This window comes from Budorcas taxicolor, chromosome X (assembly GCF_023091745.1).
Source record: "Budorcas taxicolor isolate Tak-1 chromosome X, Takin1.1, whole genome shotgun sequence".
NCBI classification, from domain to species: Eukaryota; Metazoa; Chordata; class Mammalia; order Artiodactyla; family Bovidae; genus Budorcas; species Budorcas taxicolor.
Window position 1 is genome coordinate 113,883,919 of NC_068935.1, and position 21,777 is coordinate 113,905,695.

The following is a 21,777-nucleotide window of genomic DNA, read 5'->3' on the forward strand; positions in this document are numbered from 1 at the left end:
TATGAAGCGTTCCAAGTGGGAAAAGACCTAACCTCCCAAATCAGCCAAAATTCAGCTAAGCAATGAAACCAAAGTAATATGTTCGCTCTGACCCCTCTTTACCCTGCTTCTTTCTTGTTCTTTGTGAAGTAGAGAGTATCTCAGCCTCTTCCATAGAATGACAGCATCTCTGAGAAACTATCATGAATGCACAGAGGCTAGGACTTCTTTTGACTAAACATCACCAGTACAAGCATGAAGACTTCTGAAGAGCAGATTCTCAATGGTTGTGTAAAAGAAGAGCCCCGAATAAATCATTTGCTGTAATTTATATTCTCAAACATTCTTGAAAACCATAAAGCATAAGCAGAGGCAGGTATGTCTCTTTTACATTTCCAAAGAGGGAGACTAACCAGAGAGTAAAGCAAGCCAAAAACTGTAGGAATTTCAGCTATCTCCCTCACAATGTATTAATGTTCTGAGCCTCTATTAGTGTGGTGTTTTTTGCATTTCTAAGGACACTCTTATCCTTAACTGATGTTATTCTCACCCTGGATCACAAAGGTGATGTGAGGATTTCCAATATTTATTTGAGAAAACAAAATTTTTGCTCCTTAATTTGACAAACAGCAAACTGTGTGTGACCCATGTTATTCACATACTTACATCATGAATCTAAATGGCCTTTCTGTTGAAATATTTTAAGAACTGAAAACTGGGGGAAATAAAGTCAACAATTTATTGATGCATATCAGGAACACAGATTGACAGGCTTCTCCACCGACAAAGTGAACAATGGGCTTCAGACCACACTAAGGGCGAGATGAGCGGTCGGATTTGGCCCTGGGGCGCGCAGTGGCCGAAGCAGAAGGCCTAGCAGCGGCTGAGGGTACAGTGCCAGGCCGGGCTGAAGCAGAAGGGCCAGCAGCGGGTTGAGGGTACAGTGCCAGGCCGGGCTGAAGCAGAAGGGCCAGCAGCGGCTGAGCAGCAGAGCCAGGCCTGAGTGAGGCAGAAGGGCCAGCCCTGGCTGCACCTCTGTCTCCGGTGCTCTCTACCTCCTCTCTCCAAGCCTCCTCATATTGTGACAGGAAGGCAGTATGACCTGAATCCTTGACCTTGGCCAAAAACTGCAAGACTTTCATCTTGCTGGTTTCTGTGAGCAATTTAGGACCCCACAGGAACTCATAGCGAGGGGGATCGCTGCCGGGCACCTGGCGGTACTCCAGATACCCTTCCCGCACCAGATCTTCTGTGATGAGCTTCCTGGGCTCTCCAAAGATGAAGTGACTTCTTCCATCATAGATGCCCAGCATATTCAGGAACTTCCAGATCTTCTCCTCAGGGGCGTGGTTGCCATTCAGGTAGATGACACCCAGCAGAGGCATCAGAAGGCCATTCTTCGGCAGCCCCCAGTCACCTCTCATAGACTCACTGTCGCTGAGATCTAGGTTGCTCACCAGGGTATAGCAGTGACTGTTGGGCCTGACTTCCTTCAGCACCAGGCCAAACACCAGCTCCATGCGCTCAGAGGCCCTGCTAAGGATCTCAGGGAATTGCTCCCTGTACCTTCTAGTGACTGCCTTCAGCATTTCAGACCTCTTAATGAGCGCCCTCATCGTATACTTACACAGCATGTACTGCACCAACACCTCTGCCTTCCAGGTCAGAAGATCTGTATGAGAGCTCCCAGCAGCAGCTGAGGCCTGGGAGGAATTTTCCCCTTCCTGAACTTGGCCCTCGGCACCTACACCAGATCTCGAGCGTGCTGCGCGCCCGACACCAGATCTTTTGCGTACAGCACCTGCAGCAGCGCTGGTGGTGCCTTGGGCTCCCTGAGGCCCCTTGGAGGTGCCAGCAGCAGATGAGCTTGAGGGACCGCTCTCTGAATCAGGAGGGGAGGAGGAGGTGGTCTCTTCTCCCCCAGATGTGGTAGCCTGATCATGAAGACCCTGGGTCTCAGCTCGGGCCTGGCGACGTTTCTCACGAGCACGGTGCTTACTCTTTTGCCCACGAGGCATGATGGCTGTGGTCAGGGACCGCAGGCACGAGTCTGGGCCAATAGACAGGAGGTGTGGGCACCTGGAGGATGGAGAATGAGGTGACATGAGCACCTTAAAACAGGGAGATTCCGCATTGGCTTAATCAAAGGCCGCCTCTGCAGGTGTCCTTGAGGACACTGCCCTAGGAACCCACAAGGCTCCTGTTGTCCTGCTCAGCCTTTCCCCACACAATCCCACAGAGGAAGAATAGAGGCCTTACTTTTCCTCTGCGACCTCTCAGCCCTGCTTTGGATTCACTCAGGTGCCAGCAGGTGCCAGCAGTGGGGTTCTCTAAGTTCTACTTCAGTGTTATCACTCAAGTCCTGGCGGAGCCTTGGCACCCTTCCCTCTGCTACACTGATGCTGACACTTTAGACATCCCCATGATCCAGAGGTAAGTGAAGGGATGCCTCAGTCCACCTCCCTGCCAGGAGATAGACAACCAGTGCTGAGAGCTCATTAGGGTCTTTTCTACCCTGAGTTCACTGGGATCATCATTCAAGGTCCTTACCTTGGCTCCTTAAAACATTGGGCACCATTATCCATTTGCGGACTGCTGTCTGCACCTTCAGACTAAACATTTCCCCTCCCGCAGACTTCGTATAAAACAGTAAAGAATGTGCTGAGACTCACAGCCCTTCCCTGAGATTTCCTGGGCTGAAATCCGAGGGCTGGGATGGGTGCACTGAGCACTCACTCAGGTTCCTATTGAGCTCCTGGTAGAGAAGCTCAACTTTCCCCTGAAGCGATGACTGCTTGATAGTAAAAGCCAGTCACTCCGTGTCTCAAAAGCAGGAAGTGAAGACGACCTTATCTTACCAAACATGGTCTCCTGAGAACAAAATCTGGTGCAGGCAGGTTGATGTCCCCGTGGACCCTCACAAGATCCCAATTCAAGGTCTAAAATATTCTTTTGCTTCTGTTTTCTCCTATATGACTTTTTGTAAATAAATTTATTTTTTACAATATTACAATATGAATTTATAATATTGTACCAGTTTCTGCCACACATCAATATGAATCAGCCATAGGTTTATCTTATGTCTCCTCCATCTTGAAACTCCCTCCACGTCACACCCCTCTTAAGTTATCACAGAACACTGGCTTTAAGCTCCCTGGTCATAAAACTAATTCCCACTGGTTATCTATTTTCCATATGGTAATATGTACGTTTTCAATGTTACTCTCTCAATCTGCCCCTCCCTCTCCTTCCCCCACTGTGTCCAAGAGTGTGTTCTCTAGGCCTGCATCTCCAGGCTGCCCTGCAAATAGGTTCATCAGTACCATCTTTCTGGATTCCATATATATGCAAGAATATATGATATTGGCTTTCCTCTTTCAGACTTAATTCACTCTGCATAAAAAAAAAACTAGGGATAAAACTATCACGTGAGCAAACAATGCCACTACTGGGCATATATCCTGAGGAAACGCTAATGGAAACAGACACCTGTACTCATGTTCACTGCAGCAGTCTTTACCATGGCCAGGACACAGAAGCAACCAAGGCCTACATTTGACTCATGACAGGGTGGAAGATTTCTCCCTCTGCTGACCACTCCATTAGACCAAGACCCTGAAGTCCCCATTAGCCCACAGTAGGAATCGACATGTATCCTTGAGGTCTCCCAGGGACGAAGACAGGGAGATGTGGTCCGAATGACGTGGTGTGGAACATCCACAGCCCCCAACGTTCTCACCATCCACCAGGAAACTGCAAACCCTCCCTTGCCAACTTGAGGCTGCCCCCACTAACCTGGTCTCTCACTTCCCTGAGATGTCCCGGAAAGTGTCATGTCAAAAAGCCTGATTCTCCCAGTCCTGAAAATAGGACTGGCGCTTTATGTGGCTCCATTTCTTATGGGAGGAGCCCCCAGCCTCACTCAGCGTCACAGCCATTAATACTGTTGGGGACTAGGTCCCTTTGTTGACCTGGGTCTATTCCATTAGAGCAAGGCTCTCACGTCCCCAAAACCAGCTCCAGTGGACACCAGGGGGCACCACAGTTGGCCAGCTCTACCCGGGGCCTCCTAGAGCCCAGTATAGGGGGGCCGCTCAGAGTGGCCCCCTTGCAGTGTCGAAGTCTGCTCATCAGCCCTCAGGGCCCTCCTCTAGGACCGAGAGCTTCTCCGGGGGTAGAATCCGGGCCTACCCCCCACAGACCAACGCCTTAGCCTGAGAAACTCTAGCGCACATTCAGCCGATAGCGCTGAGGGACTCATAAGAGCCATATCACAGGGGTGGGATGTGGATGGGTCACTTTTATTGCTGGGAGGGTTGGGAAAGTCCCTTCAGCTCCATTCAGGTCCTCACCTTGGTTCCGGACGAGTCCTGGACACTAAGTCTCCGCCAAACGGTCGCCGCGGCTACCGGCCGATCCGCTCGCTTTCAAAGCGGAAGTGGAGGGGAGCTGCGTAGGGTCCTACGTGGGGTCTCCCAGGGATGACGGCAGGGGCAGCGTGCTACGGGAACCCTGGTAGCTCAATATTCATCCATCCTCGGGTCCTCCTTGTGCAGTGTATCAGAGCCCAGGATGCCTCCTTGTATGAACCGAAGTCTTCCAGCTCCCAGACAAAGCCCTCACCTTCCCAAATCCCCCGTGGTGGGAGGCCAGCTCTGCTCTGATCATCTCTGCTTGTCAGGTGGGTTGCCACTCTGTGAGCCTCCTTCGTTGGGGGAGAGATCCTCCCACTAGAACTGATGGTCCTCACCTTAAGTCCTCTTAGGGTCAACACACCCCAATCTGCAGATCTCGGTTCTGATCTGGTTAGAGGAGACTCAGCCCTCCCTAATATCACACAGGTTGAAGGAGGGGATCACTCAGAAGTAGCTTTGGGGGCTTCACAGAGCTAAGAATTTACAGAATTCTGTTTGGCTCCCTCTGCAGGCGTCCCTGCTAGCACTCAGCATCACATGTGAGGTCCTCCTAGGACTCAGGTCCCTCCCTCTGCAAAACTGCGGCTGATTGTATTAGACAGAGGTCTCACTTCGCTAAGATTTTCTAGACTGAAATCAACCTGACATCTGTGCCCAGCGCTTCCTGGGGTCCACAGCATCAGTGATTTTCCAGGGCCTCCTTTTGTGTATAGTGTGTGTACAGTGTGCGTATAGTTTGTATAGTGTATAGTATTTATAGTGTGTATATTGTGTTTAGTGTGTGTATAGTGTGTATAGTGTATAGTGTGTATAGAGTGTGTATACTGTGTATAGTGTGTATAGTGTATAGTGTGTATAGTGTGTGTATAGTGTGTATAGTGTGTGTATAGTGTATAGTGTGTATAGTGTATAGTGTGTATAGTGTGTGTATAGTGTATAGTGTGTGTATAGTGTATAGTGTGTATAGTGTGTGTATAGTGTGTATAGTGTGTGTATAGTGTATAGTGTGTATAGTGTATAGTGTGTATAGTGTGTGTATAGTGTATAGTGTGTGTATAGTGTGTATAGTGTATAGTGTGTATAGTGTGTGTATAGTGTGTATAGTGTATAGTGTGTGTATAGTGTGTATAGTGTGTATAGTGTGTATAGTGTATAGTGTGTATAGTGTGTGTATAGTGTGTATAGTGTATAGTGTGTATAGTGTGTGTATAGTGTGTATAGTGTATAGAGTGTGTATAGTGTGTATAGTGTGTGTATAGTGTATAGTGTGTGTATAGTGTGTATACTGTATAGTGTGTATAGTGTGTGTATAGTGTGTATAGTGTATAGTGTGTGTATAGTGTGTATAGTGTGTATAGTGTGTATAGTGTATAGTGTGTATAGTGTGTGTATATACTGTGTGTATAGTGTGTATAGTGTATAGTGTGTATAGTGTGTATAGTGTGTGTATAGTGTGTATAGTGTGTATAGTGTATAGTGTGTGTATAGTGTATAGTGTATAGTGTGTGTATAGTGTGTATAGTGTGTATAGTGTATAGTGTGTATAGTGTGTGTATATAGTGTGTGTATAGTGTGTATAGTGTATAGTGTGTATAGTGTGTGTATAGTGTGTATAGTGTATAGTGTGTATAGTGTGTATAGTGTGTGTATAGTGTGTATAGTGTGTATAGTGTATAGTGTGTGTATAGTGTATAGTGTATAGTGTGTGTATAGTGTGTATAGTGTGTATAGTGTGTATAGTGTATAGTGTGTATAGTGTGTGTATATAGTGTGTGTATAGTGTGTATAGTGTATAGTGTGTATAGTGTGTGTATAGTGTGTATAGTGTATAGTGTGTATAGTGTGTATAGTGTATAGTGTGTATAGTGTGTATAGTGTATAGTGTGTATAGTGTGTGTATAGTGTGTATAGTGTGTATAGTGTATAGTGTGTGTATAGTGTATAGTGTATAGTGTGTGTATAGTGTGTATAGTGTATAGTGTGTATAGTGTATAGTGTGTATAGTGTGTGTATAGTGTGTATAGTGTGTCTATAGTGTGTATAGTGTATAGTGTGTATAGTGTGTATAGTGTGTAGTGTGTGTATAGTCCACTTTCAGGTCCTCACGATGACACATGATGAACCCTGTAACTCCACTCTCTGCTTTATGAAGCTTCTTGTCTTCCATCCAGGTCCTAGTCTCCTGAGAATTCCAAGTTGGAAGTCAGGATGATCCTCATGTGATCCTAGTCCATCAGGGCCTCTGAGACTAGACAGTGGGGATGCAACTTGAGTCCTTCTGATTCCTCTTGCTTAACATCCTCACTACATCTACCACAGCCTGGGACTGCTCCTTCTACTGATCTAAGATTCCTCTTCTTAGGCTTTGGGGAACCACATTATTCAGGGGTGAATGTCTCCTCAGTCCTCCTTCATGGAGGTTCCCATATCAGCTTCTGTCCCTTGATTAAAGGCTTCCTGGGGAATGCATATTCCTACAAACAGTGAGCAGTTACCCTCTAGCAAATCTTGGAGAAAATGGGTCTCAGTCCCAAAAGTGATGTAAGATTAGGAAAATGCAGTAGAAATTAAGGAACTCAGGACAGATGTTATGATGACAAAGAGTTCTAGGTGATATATTCCTGCTCTTCAGCCACATTTAGGTTGTGTGCTTAATCGCTCAGTCATGTCCCACTGTTTGTGACCCCATGTACTGTAGCCCACAAGGCTCCTCTGTCCATGCAGATTCTCCAGGCAAAAATACTGAAGTGTGTTACATGCCCTCCACCAGGGATTCTGCCCAACCCAGAGATCGAACCCAGGTCTCCCGTATTGCAGGTGCATTCTTTACCATCTGAGTCACCAGATTTAGGGTAGTTCTAAAATATATACTCTCGGCACCTCCCTGTTGGTCTAGTGGTTTTGCGCTCCCAATGCAGGGTCCTAGGTTTGATCCCTAGTCAGGCAACTTGATCCCACATGCCACAACTAAAACTCTCACATCCAACTACTAAGAGTTCTCGTGCCACAACTTAAATCTCACATTTCATAACTAAAGAGCCAGCATGTGGCAACAAAGATTCCAAGTGTCACAACTAAGACCCAGAGCAGTCAAAAAATAAGTAGAAATAACTATTTTTAGTTAAAACAAAGAAAATGTTTACTTTCTACATAGAAGGTCAGCACCAGATAATCTTGTAAGCCCTCGATCACTTGAGGCTGTCTGAATTTGCACCTGCAGATGATCATATGCTTACTGAGCAGTATCTCCTGCTCTCCTTTATTCACACCTCTTTATTATTTTGGAGTTTGTATTGCCTTGGCTAGGTGTTCCAGCCCAGTGTTTTCATCACAGAGTCCTTCTTTCTGTCACTCAAGATACATTTTGGAGTGCTAGAGGACAGTGAATTAACTGACTCATGAGCACCTCAGGCCGGGACAAGGGGAGGGCTACACGCTGTGCACAAATTCAGACCAGCGCTCCAGTCCCAGCTCTGGCTCTTATCAGTTGTGTCCACTTGGGTCCATCCCCAACTCGGGGAACCTCAGGTGAAGTGGCTTTTGTAGGGCTAGTGGCATGGTGCTAAAGCACCTGGCACAGTGCCTGGACCACACTGAGACTTTACACAATATCGTTTTTCCGATGATTATGATTCTTTTCATCCTGGAGGATACCACCGACCCTGATGAAGTTCTTAAATCCAGGAGATGGCAGAGAATCTGTGGCATTCTTGGACACGGAACACCAAATCAGTCCAAAATGCTCTTTAGAAAGAATCCTTCATTTCCACTACTAAATCATATTTTGAGTGTGGAGGTAGTATTTTAACTGAACGAAATTCCAAGAATCTAAATTTGATTCCGAGACTAATTCTGTCTTCCTTCCCGGCTGCTCTTTCATCTGAACAACTCCTAGAGACTTCCTTAGTGGTCCAGGGGTTAAGACTCTGCACTCCCAATGCAGGAGGCCTGGGTTCCACCGCTGATCAGGGAACTAGGTCCCAAATGGCACAGCTTTGCCCCAACTAATAGTTCACACGCCACAACTAAAGATCGTATATGCCACAACTGAAACATTCCCCATGCCGCAACTAAAGAACTCTCAGGCTGCAAGGAAGATCAAGGATCTTGTGTGCCAAAGACAAGACCAAGCATAGCCAAATAAATAAGTAACTAAATAAAATAAGCCCCTATCTTCATCAATTTCACCATCACCTAAAATATACTCACCTCACAGACTTTGGTGGAATTATCAACATAGCCAGAAACGCTGAATGGAATGCCCTTTCAATAAAATGAGCTGTTTCCACCACTCACAGCAAAGAGTGTCAGCCCACTGGCTTCTGAGTTTCCGGTTTCATTCTACTATTACTCTTTTCACAGAAGCTCCTTGGAGATGCTGTGCATGAAACATCTCGGTTGTGCACTGTGTTCACGGGCACTGGGACAGGAGCACAGGGCACATCCACCCCCACCCCAGGCGGGATTTCTCTCTCGTCTACTCATGTTGCTCTTTAGTCACCCGGTCGTGTCTGACCCTTTTCTACCCCATGGACTGAACAGACTGCTCTGTCCATGGGACTCTCCAGGCAAAAATACTGAACTGGGTAGCCATTTCCTCCTCCAGGGGATCTTCCTGACCCAGGGATTGAACCCACGTCTCCTGCAGTGGCAGGCGGGTTCTTTGGCACTGTGCTGCCTGGGAAGCCTGATAATTGAAAAGGAATTGTTCAGGGTAGTTTTCCATTCCAGGCTTAAGTCTCTCAACTTTGAGACCCACCATCTGAGGGTCTGGCCTCTATTTAGTGTTTCCACAGCCTCCCCGGTGGGCTCAACATGCAGCCTAACTTAAAACTACCTCCCATGGACATGTATTGCCCTAAAGTCTCCAAGTGCCTTGCCTCAGTGTATTTACACTAGACTCCTCATGAAGAAGCCCTCAATCCCCTCACCTCCTTACATCTCATTTTTTATTTGGCCCCTAGATCTTTGTCCACAAGCTACTTTATATGAATTGTTCTCTTAGACTCTAGAATCCTATAGGAAATGGTTCGGTTTATTTTTCTTAGCATCACCAATACTACTCAGAAGCCTCCAAAGAACAGATGCTAAATTAATATTTGAAGAATTACAGTGAAAGTGTGCAAGAAGTGAAGTTTGCTGGGATTTCACTTCTCCCACATTCTTAAATAAGCTAAGCCAATCCAGGTATATACATTTCAGTTTTACAAAGAAAGACTAAAAGGAATAAAACAAACCAAGAAGTGAATACCTCTTAAGATTTCTTTTTTTCTGTATCTGATAATTACACAGACTTCACCGTGAAATAATTTCCATTTTTGCAAAATCCATATTCCAATATCATGTTTTCTTGTTCCAAATGACAAGAAATGATTCAAGGATTTCAGTTTTTGCCATGTAATACGAAAATTCTTATTTTTCAACTTGTTAATCTGCAGTACATGGGGGAGGTGCGCCATTAGTATACTTAGACTCTGAAGCTAAACACATCTTTAATTAAAAGGAGCAACATTTAAAAATAGAAAAAAGAAAAACCTCCAATTTGTGCATATTGTATAGGAACACAAATACTTTATATGCTGTGTTTCCATGAGAAAAACCTTGGCCCTCCGGTAGCTGGAAGACTGCCTGCTTTCTCTAAATGCAATGTGAAGTATCTGCTCAGACTTCACTAGGGGTAGGAGGAGCTTTGGACATGCTCAGGAAAGTGCACTGGCCCTGGCACCATAGGAGCCCTGGCTGCAGCTCTGGCTCTGGTTCTCATTCAGCTCTCAAAGCCTCTTCATACCAGGATGTGAAGGCACTGGACTTGGTATCATTGACATTAGCCCCAAACTCCCACATTCTTTTATATATCTATATCTATCACGGAAGCACTCCATATTAGTTTACAAAGACCATGCTCATTATTTTTTATAACTGTATAGTACTCCACTCTGTGGATATATATTATGTTCCTTCAGTTAGCATGTTCATGGATATGTAAGTATTTTCATATGGTTGTGGATGTCTCTTCAGGGTTAATTTCTGAAAACTCTAATTACTGGCTCAAATGTGAAAGCATATTTAGTTTTCTGATACTACCAAGTTGTGTTTAGGCTCTAATCTTATTTTTGACATGTTGCTGTCAAAGAATGAGATTAGTATATTCTCTAACACTATATACAAAAATAAACTGAAAATGGATTAGACCTAAATATGAGTGGAAACCATAAAACTCTTAAAAGACACTATGAGTGGGACACTTTTTGATATAATTCATATTTTTTTTTGGATCTGTCTCCTAAAGCTAGGAAAATAAAAGCAAAAATAAATAAATGAGATGTAACTAAAGCTAAAAACTTTTGCACAGCAAGGAAACCATCAGCAAAATGAAAAGACAACCTACTATATGGGAAAAAATATTTGCCAATGATATAACCAATAAGGGGTTAATATCCAAAATATATGAATGGCTTATATAACTTGACAGTTTAAAAAAAGAATTTAAAAAATGGGCAGAAGACTTAAATACACATTTTTCCAAAGAAGACATACAAATGGCCGAGAGGCACATGAAAAGATGTTCAACATCGTTAATCATCATATGAATGCAAATTAAACCCACAATGAGGTATTATCTTACACCTATCAGAAGGGCTATCATCTCAAAGGAAGAGAAGTCACAAATGCTGGTGAACATGTGGACAGGATCTGTACACTGTTGGTGGGAATGTTAATTGGTGCAGCCACCATGGATAACAGTTAGGAGGGCCCTCAAAATCTAAAAACAGACCAAACAAATGACCCAGCAATCCCACTCCTGGGTGTATATCTGAAAAAAAAAAAGCAAAAACCCACTAATTTGAATGGTCTCTGTCAGGTACGCGATGCTTGTCTGAGTCTAAGGGTTTCCACTGCTCGTCTCCCCTTCCCCTCCAGCCTCATCTACTCTCTGCCAGGGAGCCCTCCCCAGTCCAACCTCCCTGGTTATTAAGAAGGCACCTGTGTCTGGCAGAGCCAGTGTGAGATGAAGAGATAGTCCTTCCCAGCCACCAGATAATCAGGAGTTTTGGCCGGACGTTTGAGCACACACTGAGACAGTGAGGAGTCAGACAAAAAGCACAGACTGTGGCACTGAAATGGATTAATAAGGAACTTAGTGATGTGGCCAGTGACCGTCCAGCACAATATTCTGCAGGTCCAGCTGGGGATGATACATTTCATTGGCAAATCACAATTACGGAAAAGAATGGCAGCCCATATCAAGGCAGTGTATTCTCTGTGACAATTCATTTCCATAAAGACTACCCGATCACACTACCTAAGGGTGCATTTGCAACAGAATTTATCACCCAGACATGAACACTAATGGCAGCACTCGGCTCGCTACTCTAAGATCACTGTGGTCTCTTGCTTTCATGATTTCTAGAGTTCTGGTGTCCATTTGTTCCCTGCTATGTGATCCGAATCCAAATGATAGCCTCCTCAGTGCCAGAGGTTGCATAGATCTATAAGACAGACAGAGATAAGTACAACAGAATTTTTCAGGAAGGTACTCAGAAGTATGCCATGTGATGCTAATGTAAAAGTCAGAATAACCTGCATTAAATCTTGAGTAAACTTTAAATTACTGTTTAAAATGGAAAAAAAATCCACTAATTCAAAAATTCCATGCACTCCAATGTTCATAGCAGCATTACTGACATTTGCCAAGGTACAAAAGTAATCCATATGTATACAACCTATACACACACATGCATGTGTGTGCGTGCATAATGGAATATTACTCAGTCATTAAAAAGAATGACCTTTTGCAATTTTTCAACAACATGTATGGAGTTGGAGGGTATTATGCTATTAATCAGTAAATAGTTGGACGGTATTAATGAAATAAGTGAGACAGAGGAAGACAAATGCTGTATGATACCACTGACACAGAGAATTTAAAAAATAAAACAGACCTGGGAAATGAAGCAGACTCACAGATACAGAGAACAAGCTAGTGGTTACCAGTGGGGAGTGGCAAGCAGGAGGGGAAGGTCAGGGACAGAAGATTAAGAGGTGCAAACTAATATGTATACAATAAGCAACAAGGATATATTGTACAACAAAGGGAATATTGCCAATATTTTGTAATAACTGTAAATGGAACATAACCTTTAAAAACTGTGAATCACTTTGTTATTCATCTGTAATTTATAAAATATTGTACATCAACTATGAAAATGAAGTGAAAGTATTAGTTGCTCAGTCTTGTCCAACTCTTTTTGACTGCACAGACTGTAGCATACCAGGTTGCTTTGTCCATGAATTCTCCAGGCAAGAATACTGGAGTGGGTAACCATTCCCTTCTTCAGGGGCTCTTCCTGACCCAGGGATTGAACCCAGGTCTCCTGCCTTTCACGCAGATTCTTTGCCATCTGAGCCACCAGGGAAGCCCACATCAACTATACCTCTCTTAAAAAAAATCTATTCTCTCAGGAACTTTCACATATACTATACAGTATTATTAACTATGGGGTTCTCTGGTGGCTCAGCAGTAAAGAATCTGCCTGTTGATGCAGAGATGAGGGTTTGATTCCTGGGTCAGGAAGAGCCCCTGGAGAAGGACATGGCAACTGAATCCAGTATCCTTGCATGGAAAATTCCACAGACAGAGGAGGCTGGCAAGCTACAATCCATGGGGTTGCAGAGAGTAGGAAACCACTTGGTGACTTAACAACGATTGACTACAGTCACCATGCTGTATATAATATCCCTAGGGCTTCTTTATTTTGTAAGTGAAAGTTGTGAAAGTTTATGCCGTTTGGCCACTTATACCCATTTAATCCATCCTCCAACCCCCACTTGCGGCAACCACCAATCTATTCTCTGTAAGTTCATTTTTCAAAAATTTTCACATATAAGTGAGATTATATAGTATTTGTCTTTGTCTGACTTATTTCACTTAGCATAATGCCCTCAAGGTGCATCAGTGTTACTGCAAATGGCCAGATTTCCTTTTTTTCTTTTATTGGCTAAATAATATCTGAGTGAGGATGAGTGTTTGTGTGTGTCTGTGTGTGTCTATGTGACATTATCTTCATCCATTCATCCATTAATGGACAGTTATGTTGTTTTCATAATTTGGTTATGGTAAACAATGTTTCAACGAACATGGGGGGGGGGGTTCAGATATCTTTTCCAGGTGTTGGCTTCATTTCTTTCAGCTAAATTTCCAGGAGTAGAGTTGCCAGATCACATGGTAGTTCTATCTTCAATTTTTTAAATGAGCATCTATACTGTTTTCCTGGAGAAGGCAATGGCACCCCACTCCAGTACTCTTGCCTAGAAAATCCCATGGATGGAGGAGCCTGGAAGGCTGCAGTCCATGGGGTCGCTGAGGGTCGGGCACGACTGAGTGACTTCACTTTCACTTTTCACTTTCATGCATTGGAGAAGGAAATGGCAACCCACTCCAGTGTTCTTGCCTGGAGAATCCCAGGGACGGCGGAGCCTGGTGGGCTGCCGTCTATGGGGTCGCACAGAGTCAGACACGACTGAAGTGACTTAGCACCAGCATACTGTTTTCCATAGTGGCTGAATCAATTTACATTTTCATAAACTCACATTTTCTTTAATAATTTAAGTATATCCTAAATGCAAGTTACATATGCTTCTAAATTTAAAAGGTATATATCTTTGAAATTTAGGAATGAGACTGAATACAGTAAGCTAGACCTGTAACTGAATCACTTTAAATTTTTGTTCTCTTCTTATCCTATCTTAGTGTGGGGTTTTTTACATTACCAAGGATACCCCTATTCCAATGCCATGTAATCTTGCTCTGGATCACACAGATGATTTAAAATTTTTCAGTTTGTATTTCAGAAAGCGAAATTCTTATTTCTAAAACTGGTAAACAGCAATAAGTGTGTGACCCGTGTCATTCATAAGCTTATGTTTTGAATCTAAATAAACTTTCTACTGAAAAGAAAATCACTTGAAAATTACTGCCTCACCCCCCGCAAGAAAAGGGTAAGTCGAAAAGTTATTGATGCATATCAGGAACACAGGTTGACAGGCTTTTCTGATCACAAAGTAAAGAACGGATTCATACCACACTAGAGGTGAGATTGAGTGGCCAGATGCAGCCATGGAGCAGGCACTGGCCACAGAAGGGCCATCACCGCCCAGGGAGAAATGCAGCTGCAGCTCTGGCTCCGGTGCTCTCTACTTCCTCTCTCCAAGTCGCCTCATAATAGGGGCAGGAATGCAGTGGGGACAGTATAGTTGACCTTGGCCAAAAACTCCAGGACTTTCACCTTGCTGGTTTCCATAATGGCTCTCTGACCCCACAGGAGCGCTCTCGGATCCCCCTATAGCGAGGGGGATTGTGGCCAGGCAGTGTGAAGAGAAATGAATTGACAAAATGTCAGCCTCAGACTGGGAGGAGTGAAACATTATGGACTCGAGCACAATTCAGGCCAGGCTCTACACTCAGTTCTGTCACTTTATCAGCCTGGAGAATAGAAGTTCTTTGTCTGCTAAGTGAATTTGATAAGCCTTGTCTTACAGAAGTATCAGAACATATATAGCTTGTGTACAGCACCTGGCACTGCAGCTGGCAATGTTTAGGTCTTATGACACTTATTTTCATACCAGAAAGACAATCTATAGGAATTTCTATCTTCATCTATGGAAATTGTTCTTTATCCAGGAGAAACTAGAGACTATGTGGTCTTCTAAACAAAGAAAGCTAAGTCAATCAAACTGCTGCTTAGCAAGAAACTGTAGGGCTTCCCAGGTGCCTCAGTGGTAAAGAATCTACCTGACAATCAGGAGATGTCAGTTCAGTCCCTGGGTTGTGAAGACTGGCAATCTGGGTTGTGAATTGGCAGTCCACTCCAGTATTCTTGCCTGGAAAGTTCCATGGACAGAGGAGCCTGCCAGGCTACTCCATGGGGCCACAATGAGTCAGACATGACTTAGCAACTAAACAAGTAACCCTAAGTAAATTTAGAGGCAAGCGTTTTACCAGGATGCAATGCAAAAACTTATAGAATTTACGTCAAGGACCAGTAACTCCCCTGCCTCCCAAAGCCCTCCCGACAAAACAGCCCGATTTTCATGTATTTCACCACCACTAAAATCTAGCCCCGCTCAGCAGGTCTACTAGATTACACTCGAGATACCCTCATGTTTGGAGTGTGCTGGGGCTCCTTCCGTTCAGGGCCCAGAGTGCCAGTACAGTGACGTCTCAACATCCCATCACAAAGGTGACAATAATACGCATCAAACACCTGGTTTGTGGACTGTGTTCACCTGCACTGGGGCAGGAGCACTGGACACCTTCTGTTCTTTCCCACAGGCGGAGATTCCCTCTGGTTGACTCACAATCTCAGGGTAACTGTTCAGGGCAGCTTCTCATTTCAGTCTCAGCCTCCCAAATCTGAGGCCCACCATCTAGGGGTCTGGGCCCAGCTCACCATTATCACAGATTCATCCAGCCCACCACGCAGCCAACTTAAAATGACCTCCCAAGAAGGAACAAGAACGCAAAGATGGGATATTATGATTAGCTTTCCAGCCCCACCTTAGCCTCTCACAACTTAAAAGGTTGGGAGTGTTGGTGGAACACAGTGAAACAGTTGCCTCAGACCTCACTAGGGGCTGGAGGAACTGCTAGTGACTTTGGAGCACACACTGGCCTTGGCAGGACTACAAACCCTGACTGCAGCTCGGGCTCTCTCGTCATCATCTCTCAGAGCCTCTTCATAATGGGGTGGGAAGGCACTTGGGATGTTACCATTGACCTTGGCTAAAATACCAAACCTCAGAGTTTTGGTTTAAGAGAATAAAGGCTGAGAGAACTTATACCTCACTGCTCTCATCCCAACTCCCTCCCCAGCATCCTCCCTGCTTTTTGTCACTTGTCTTAGATCATCACACCACCTTCCTTATGGAATCACTGCTCATATACTCAAGACATCTACAGGCAGGTGCAGGGTCTCTTTTATCTTTGCATCACCCTCACCAGCACAGAAGCTTCTGAAGAGCAGATGCTCAAGTAAAGATGGGCATAAGGGAGCCACCAAGCAAGGAATGTAGTTTCTTATTGTTTATTTTTATTGGCATTCTTGAATAAACTAACAACATCTAAGTGTATCGCTAAAGGTACTACTGAATGTTATAAAGAGAAAGATAAAGGTGAATAACATAGATCAAAACTTGACTACAGCTTACTTGATTTTCATCTGTTTTAAAACAACAACATTCTTTCACATTTCCAAGAAAATTCCTATTCCAAAGCTATGTTATCTTGTTCTGGATCCAAAAAAGATGAAGAATTTTCTGAATTCTACTACACAGTGCCAAAACTCTTACTCTTAGATCTGACAGATAACAACAAAACTGTCATTTGTAAACTTGGATTCTGAATCTAAACAAACATTCTAGGAAACGAAACAACATTTGAAAGGTAACAGGGTAAAACAGGAACACAAAGAAAATATATATTATGACTTTTCCAGGCCTACTTTAGCCTCTCACTTCTTAAAAGGTTGGCAGTATCGGTCAAACAAAGTGAAGAAGCTGCCTGAGAACTCACTGGGCACTGGACGGATCTCTGGGTGGGAACCTGGAGCGGGCAGTGGCCCTGGCAGCAGCACGAGATCTAACTAGAGATCTGCCTCGGGATCTCTTTTCCTCTTCTCTCAAAGCTTCCGCATAATGGAATGGGAAAGCACTGGGGATGGTACTATTGATCTTGGCCAAAAGCTCCAGCACCTTCATCTTGCTGGTTTCAGTGTAGGCTCTTGAGCCCCACAAGAACTCATAGCTCAGGGGATCACTGTCGGGAATCTGACGATACACCAGGTAATTCTGCTGCACCCACTCTTCCGTGATGAGCTTCCTGGGATCCCCAAAGATTACATGCTGCTTTCCATCATAGATGCCCAGAACATTCAGGAACTCCCAGACATCAGCCTCAGAGGCATGGTTGCCATTCAGGTAGATCACACTCAGCAGAGGCATCAAAAGCCCATTCTTCGGCAGCTCACAGCTGCTGCTCAGCACCTCATCACTAACAAGGCCTATCTTGCTGACCAGGGTATAGGAGTAACCGTTCGGCTTGACTTCCTTCAATTCAAGGCCAAAGGCCAGCTCCATGCACTCAGCTGCTCTCCTGAGGATCTCAGGGAAGCGTGTCTTGTACCTTTTGTGACAAAGCTTCAGCATATCTACCCTCCTAATGGGCTCTTTCATCTTAAACTTCTCAAGCAGGAAATGTATCAACACCGCTGCCTTCTTGGTCAGAGGATCTGGAGGAGCGGTCTTAGCAGAGGTTGAGGCCTGGGAAGAATTTTTATGTTCCTTAACTTGGCGCCTGCCATGTGCTTTAGATCTTGGGGGTGAAGCCTCTGCAACAGGAGAGCTAGTGGCTTCAGCTCCCTGAGGCTTCTGGCCTGCATCAGCAGTAGGGGGGCCCGGGGGCGCACTCCCAGAAGTAGGGGCGGGGGAGGCAGCAGCCTGAGCATCCCCGAGATCCTTGGTCTCCATGCGTGCCTGGCGGCGTTTCTCACGCGCACGGCGCTTGCTCTTCTGCCCCCGAGGCATGACTATCAGCAGGCAGGGGAGCAGGCAGCCAAGTAGGTGATGCTGGCACCTGGAGAAGGGAAGATGAATGGATGAGCTCCTTCAGCATGGAGGGAAGGCTGCTCTGCCCGTTTCCTGGAGAGCCCTACTCCAGGAACCGCTGGCCTCTTGTTCTTGGTCAGCCTATCCCCTGAGAACCCGGTGTAAGAAGTGAGCACAAGCCAGCCTCAGCCTGCCTGTGGCTGCCTCCAGTGACAGCAGATCCTGGGAGTGGGGCCCCCTCCGGGTCCCTTCATTCACACACACAACTGTCATATCAGCTCTTAGTGGGGCCGGGACCCCTGCCATGTGCCACTTGAAAGGTGATGCCTCAAAGCTCCCTGGGACCCATGAGAAGGAACTGAGTCATGGACACTAGGGGTGGATGGCACTGGCAGTTCTGGGGCCTGCTCTGTCCTGAACTCGGTTCTCCACCATTCAGGGTCCTCATCTTGTCAACACCAAGGGCGTGGGCCCCTCCCTCCTGCCTCTGGTGCCACCCCTTCAGGCGAAGAACCTCAGCTCCCTTAGAAATGACACAAAGAAATGAGGAGGATCAGGCAAGACTCTAGCGTTCATTTGATTAGCTGGAAGGGGGAGTGTGCTACCTTCAGTCCAAATTCGCAGTCCCCACTTTGACTCCTGGGAGGATCTGGGGGCTCCTTTCTCTCCTGGCTTGAGGACCTTTCCTCACAGCAAGGCCAACAGCTCCCTGAGATCGAATGGGGGAAGCCAGGGTGGCCCTACCTGGCCCTACCACCCATGGTCTCTGGGGCCTGAAGAGCTACAGCAGGAGGCTGAGGCCCTGTAATGGGTCCCCAGATTTTACTCAAAGAGTCTAAGATTCCTTCCTCTGCTGACCCATTAGACTAAGGCGCTCACTTCCCTGTTAGCTGTGAGTGAGGCACACTTCTGCCTGCCATGTATGCCTGGGGGCACCAAGGAGTGACAGTGAGAGGAATTCTGGGAGTTTCCCACAGTCCTCAGCATCTTCTCCGTGAGTCCTGGCAAATGTTAGAAATTCTCCCTCTGCCGACCTGAGCACACTGAGGTTCCCAAGGTGAAATAAAGTGTGAGCCACCTCCTGTCACCCCTGTCCCTGACCTCCCTGGGATGGCAGCAGGGGCTGGACTCTCTGGGACTCCACTGTTCCATCATTGCTGGCCCCTTTCGTCCTCACCTGGATGGGATCTATGCTCCTCTCTTAGTCCACCCTGAGTCTTCTGGCCTCAGATCAAGGCCCACATCTCCCTGAGTTCCTGGGGCTGGAAGTGAGGGGTGACATCTGGCGACCTCTGCCTGGGGTGCCCCACGGCTGACAGGGGCTGGGACTTTGCAGGCCCCCACTGTTCTGGGTAGGTGCTCATCTAAGTCATCTCTCTGGGTCCTTACTGTGACTCTGTGACTCCTGGCAAGACCAGGAAATCTCTGTCTCGACTTGAGATCTCTCCCCTCCTACTAAGGCCCCCATCTCCCTGAGACCCACTAGAAAGCAGCAACATTTTCCCAATCTCTAGCTACAGCTGTGTGTGGACTCCTGATGCAGACAGTCAGGAAGAGATTCTGCACTGCCCTCTGTTGTCGCAGGGTAGCTGGATGGTCCCCTCAATTCTTAGGTCCTCTTCTGGGCTCCTGGTACTAGCTGCAAATGCTCCAGTGGTGGACCTGAACCCATACCCCCATCAATGAGGTTCCTCACCTCCCTGCAAGGCTCTGGGCATAAGCAAGGGGGGGTCATCTGGTCCCCATGCCTGGGTCTCCCAGGTCTGAGAGGGGTGATGTGACTATGTGGTTTACTTCCTTCTGGGTGGGGTTCTCGCATGTTCATTCAATGTTACCACTGTGACTCCTTTTAGGAACCGGGCTTCCTCCCTATGTTGAATGAGGCCTCACCCATCACACTGAAATCCCAATGTCCCTGAGACCATCCTTGGAGGAAATGAGAGGGTATCTCAGCCTGAGAGCTCTAACCCGGCTTCCCAGGGTGACGGCAGAGGTGGCACTCTGTGTGGGCTCCTCTGTTCTCGGGGAGTCAGTTGTCTCCTTCCTCACATAGAATTGGTGCCTCAACATCTGTCATGGCCTGGGACTCCTTGTTTTCTGCTGACTTGGGAAGCCAGATCTGAAACCAAGGCCCTCATCTCCCTTGGACCCCACAGGCAGAAGTCAGGGGCACCAGAACTGGCCAGCTCTGTCCTGGGACCCCAGGGGCTGACAGCAGAGGCGGCATCAGATGTGGCTCTCTCTACCGTGTATGGATCTTCCCCTCGACTCCGCATCCTTCCTGGGACTCTGCCCTCTGTCAATCTGAGCCCAAAACCCTGCAGAAATGGTCTTCACCTTTCTGGGACCAGAGGTGACAGAGTGAGTCACATCCTGCCAAAACTGATTTGGGGCTATGCTGCTAACCACAAGGGCAGGACTCTTGACCTCCACCCCCTGCCCCAGTTCTGGAGTCAGGGGCTCCCTCAGTCCTCACTCAGGATTCTGGCCTCCAGTTTGGGAGTCTTCCCTCTGCTGACCCGAGTCTACATGCCCCAGAGCAAAGCTCTCACCTCCCTGAGTGGCTAGAGGAGATGCTGGGGGCTCCATATCCAGCTACCTTGTCTGGGGCTGCTCCTTAGTGCAGCAATCCGCTTGGATGCCAGGCCTGCTGACTAGCTCTGAAGGTCCTGGCCTGACTCCTCCTAAGGCTGAGACTCCTCCCTATGCCTAATGGGGTTACCTTATCTATCTTTCTCTTTATTTACCTTTCACACCCATTGATTTTTATTATGTAACTGGTAGTTTGTACATCTTAATCTTCCTCCTCTATTTCTCTCCTCCCCCACACTCTCAACCCTAACTCCCATCAATTACCACCTCCTTTTTTTTCTCTGCATCACAACTGTTTCTGTTTTACAGATTTCTCATAGAAGTACAATCATATAGTTTCTTTTTCTCTAACTTATTTCACCTAACATACATAATACTCTCTAGGTCCATACCTTTTTATATAAATGCCTTTCTCTACCTGAACGTCCCTTACCCCCAATGCTTGCCACCACCCCCACCACAAAAATGACGGGTTCTCTCAGCCTGAATTACTCTATGGTAATTTGGACCCCTATGGTAGGAGTCCAAACCTTCCCAATCTAATGCCTAATGATCTAAACTGGAGTAGATGTAATAAAAACAGAAATAAAGTAACAATGTAATGTGCATCCCAAAACCATCCCTTTACCCTAACCCACCCTACTCCCATGCCACCCCACCCTTCCTTGTCCACCCCGTCGTGCCCCATCCCACCAGCTCACCCCACCCCATGCAAAAACTGTCGTCCAAGAAACCAGTCCCAGGTGCCAAAAAGATTGGGGGCTGCTACTCCAGGTCCCTGCAGCAGTGGCGGCAGGAGGGGCCTCTGTGCAGTCACCTCTTTGCAAAGAGATACCCCTGTGAGCTCTGACGGCTCCATCTTTTCACCTTTTGAGAACAAGACTACTCCCTTCGCCTAAAGAGGCTGCCCTCTTTAAACAAAGCCGCCCGACCCACTGTGGCCCTCCACATGGCAACTACAAGATGGCTCCTCGGCCCTGTAATTCAGGACAGGGCCAGTGAAACTGTGTATTGCAGGGGTGGGATGGGGCTGGGTCACTTTTATTACTGGGAGAAGTTGGGAAATTCCCTTCAGCTACATTCATGTCCTCACCTTGGCTCCAGACGAGTTCTGGACAATCAATCTCTGCAGAACAGACGCAACAGCAAGCGGTCGAGCGCCTCGCTTCAGAAGCGGAAGTGGAGAGGC

General features: G+C 46.3%; 2 protein-coding genes across 2 annotated transcripts; both read right to left on the reverse strand.

Moving 5' to 3' along the window:
• Positions 1-791: 791 nt before the first annotated feature.
• Positions 792-1,997, reverse strand: LOC128070265 (melanoma-associated antigen B2-like). Its single transcript, XM_052663574.1, has one exon. The coding sequence runs from the start codon at positions 1,995-1,997 to the stop codon at positions 792-794; it is 1,206 nt and encodes a 401-aa protein (XP_052519534.1).
• Positions 1,998-16,961: 14,964 nt separating this feature from the next.
• On the reverse strand, positions 16,962-17,975 carry LOC128070498 (melanoma-associated antigen B1-like). Its single transcript, XM_052663803.1, has one exon. It carries the CDS (start codon positions 17,973-17,975, stop codon positions 16,962-16,964), a length of 1,014 nt encoding a protein of 337 aa, XP_052519763.1.
• Between the last annotated feature and the right edge of the window lie 3,802 nt (positions 17,976-21,777).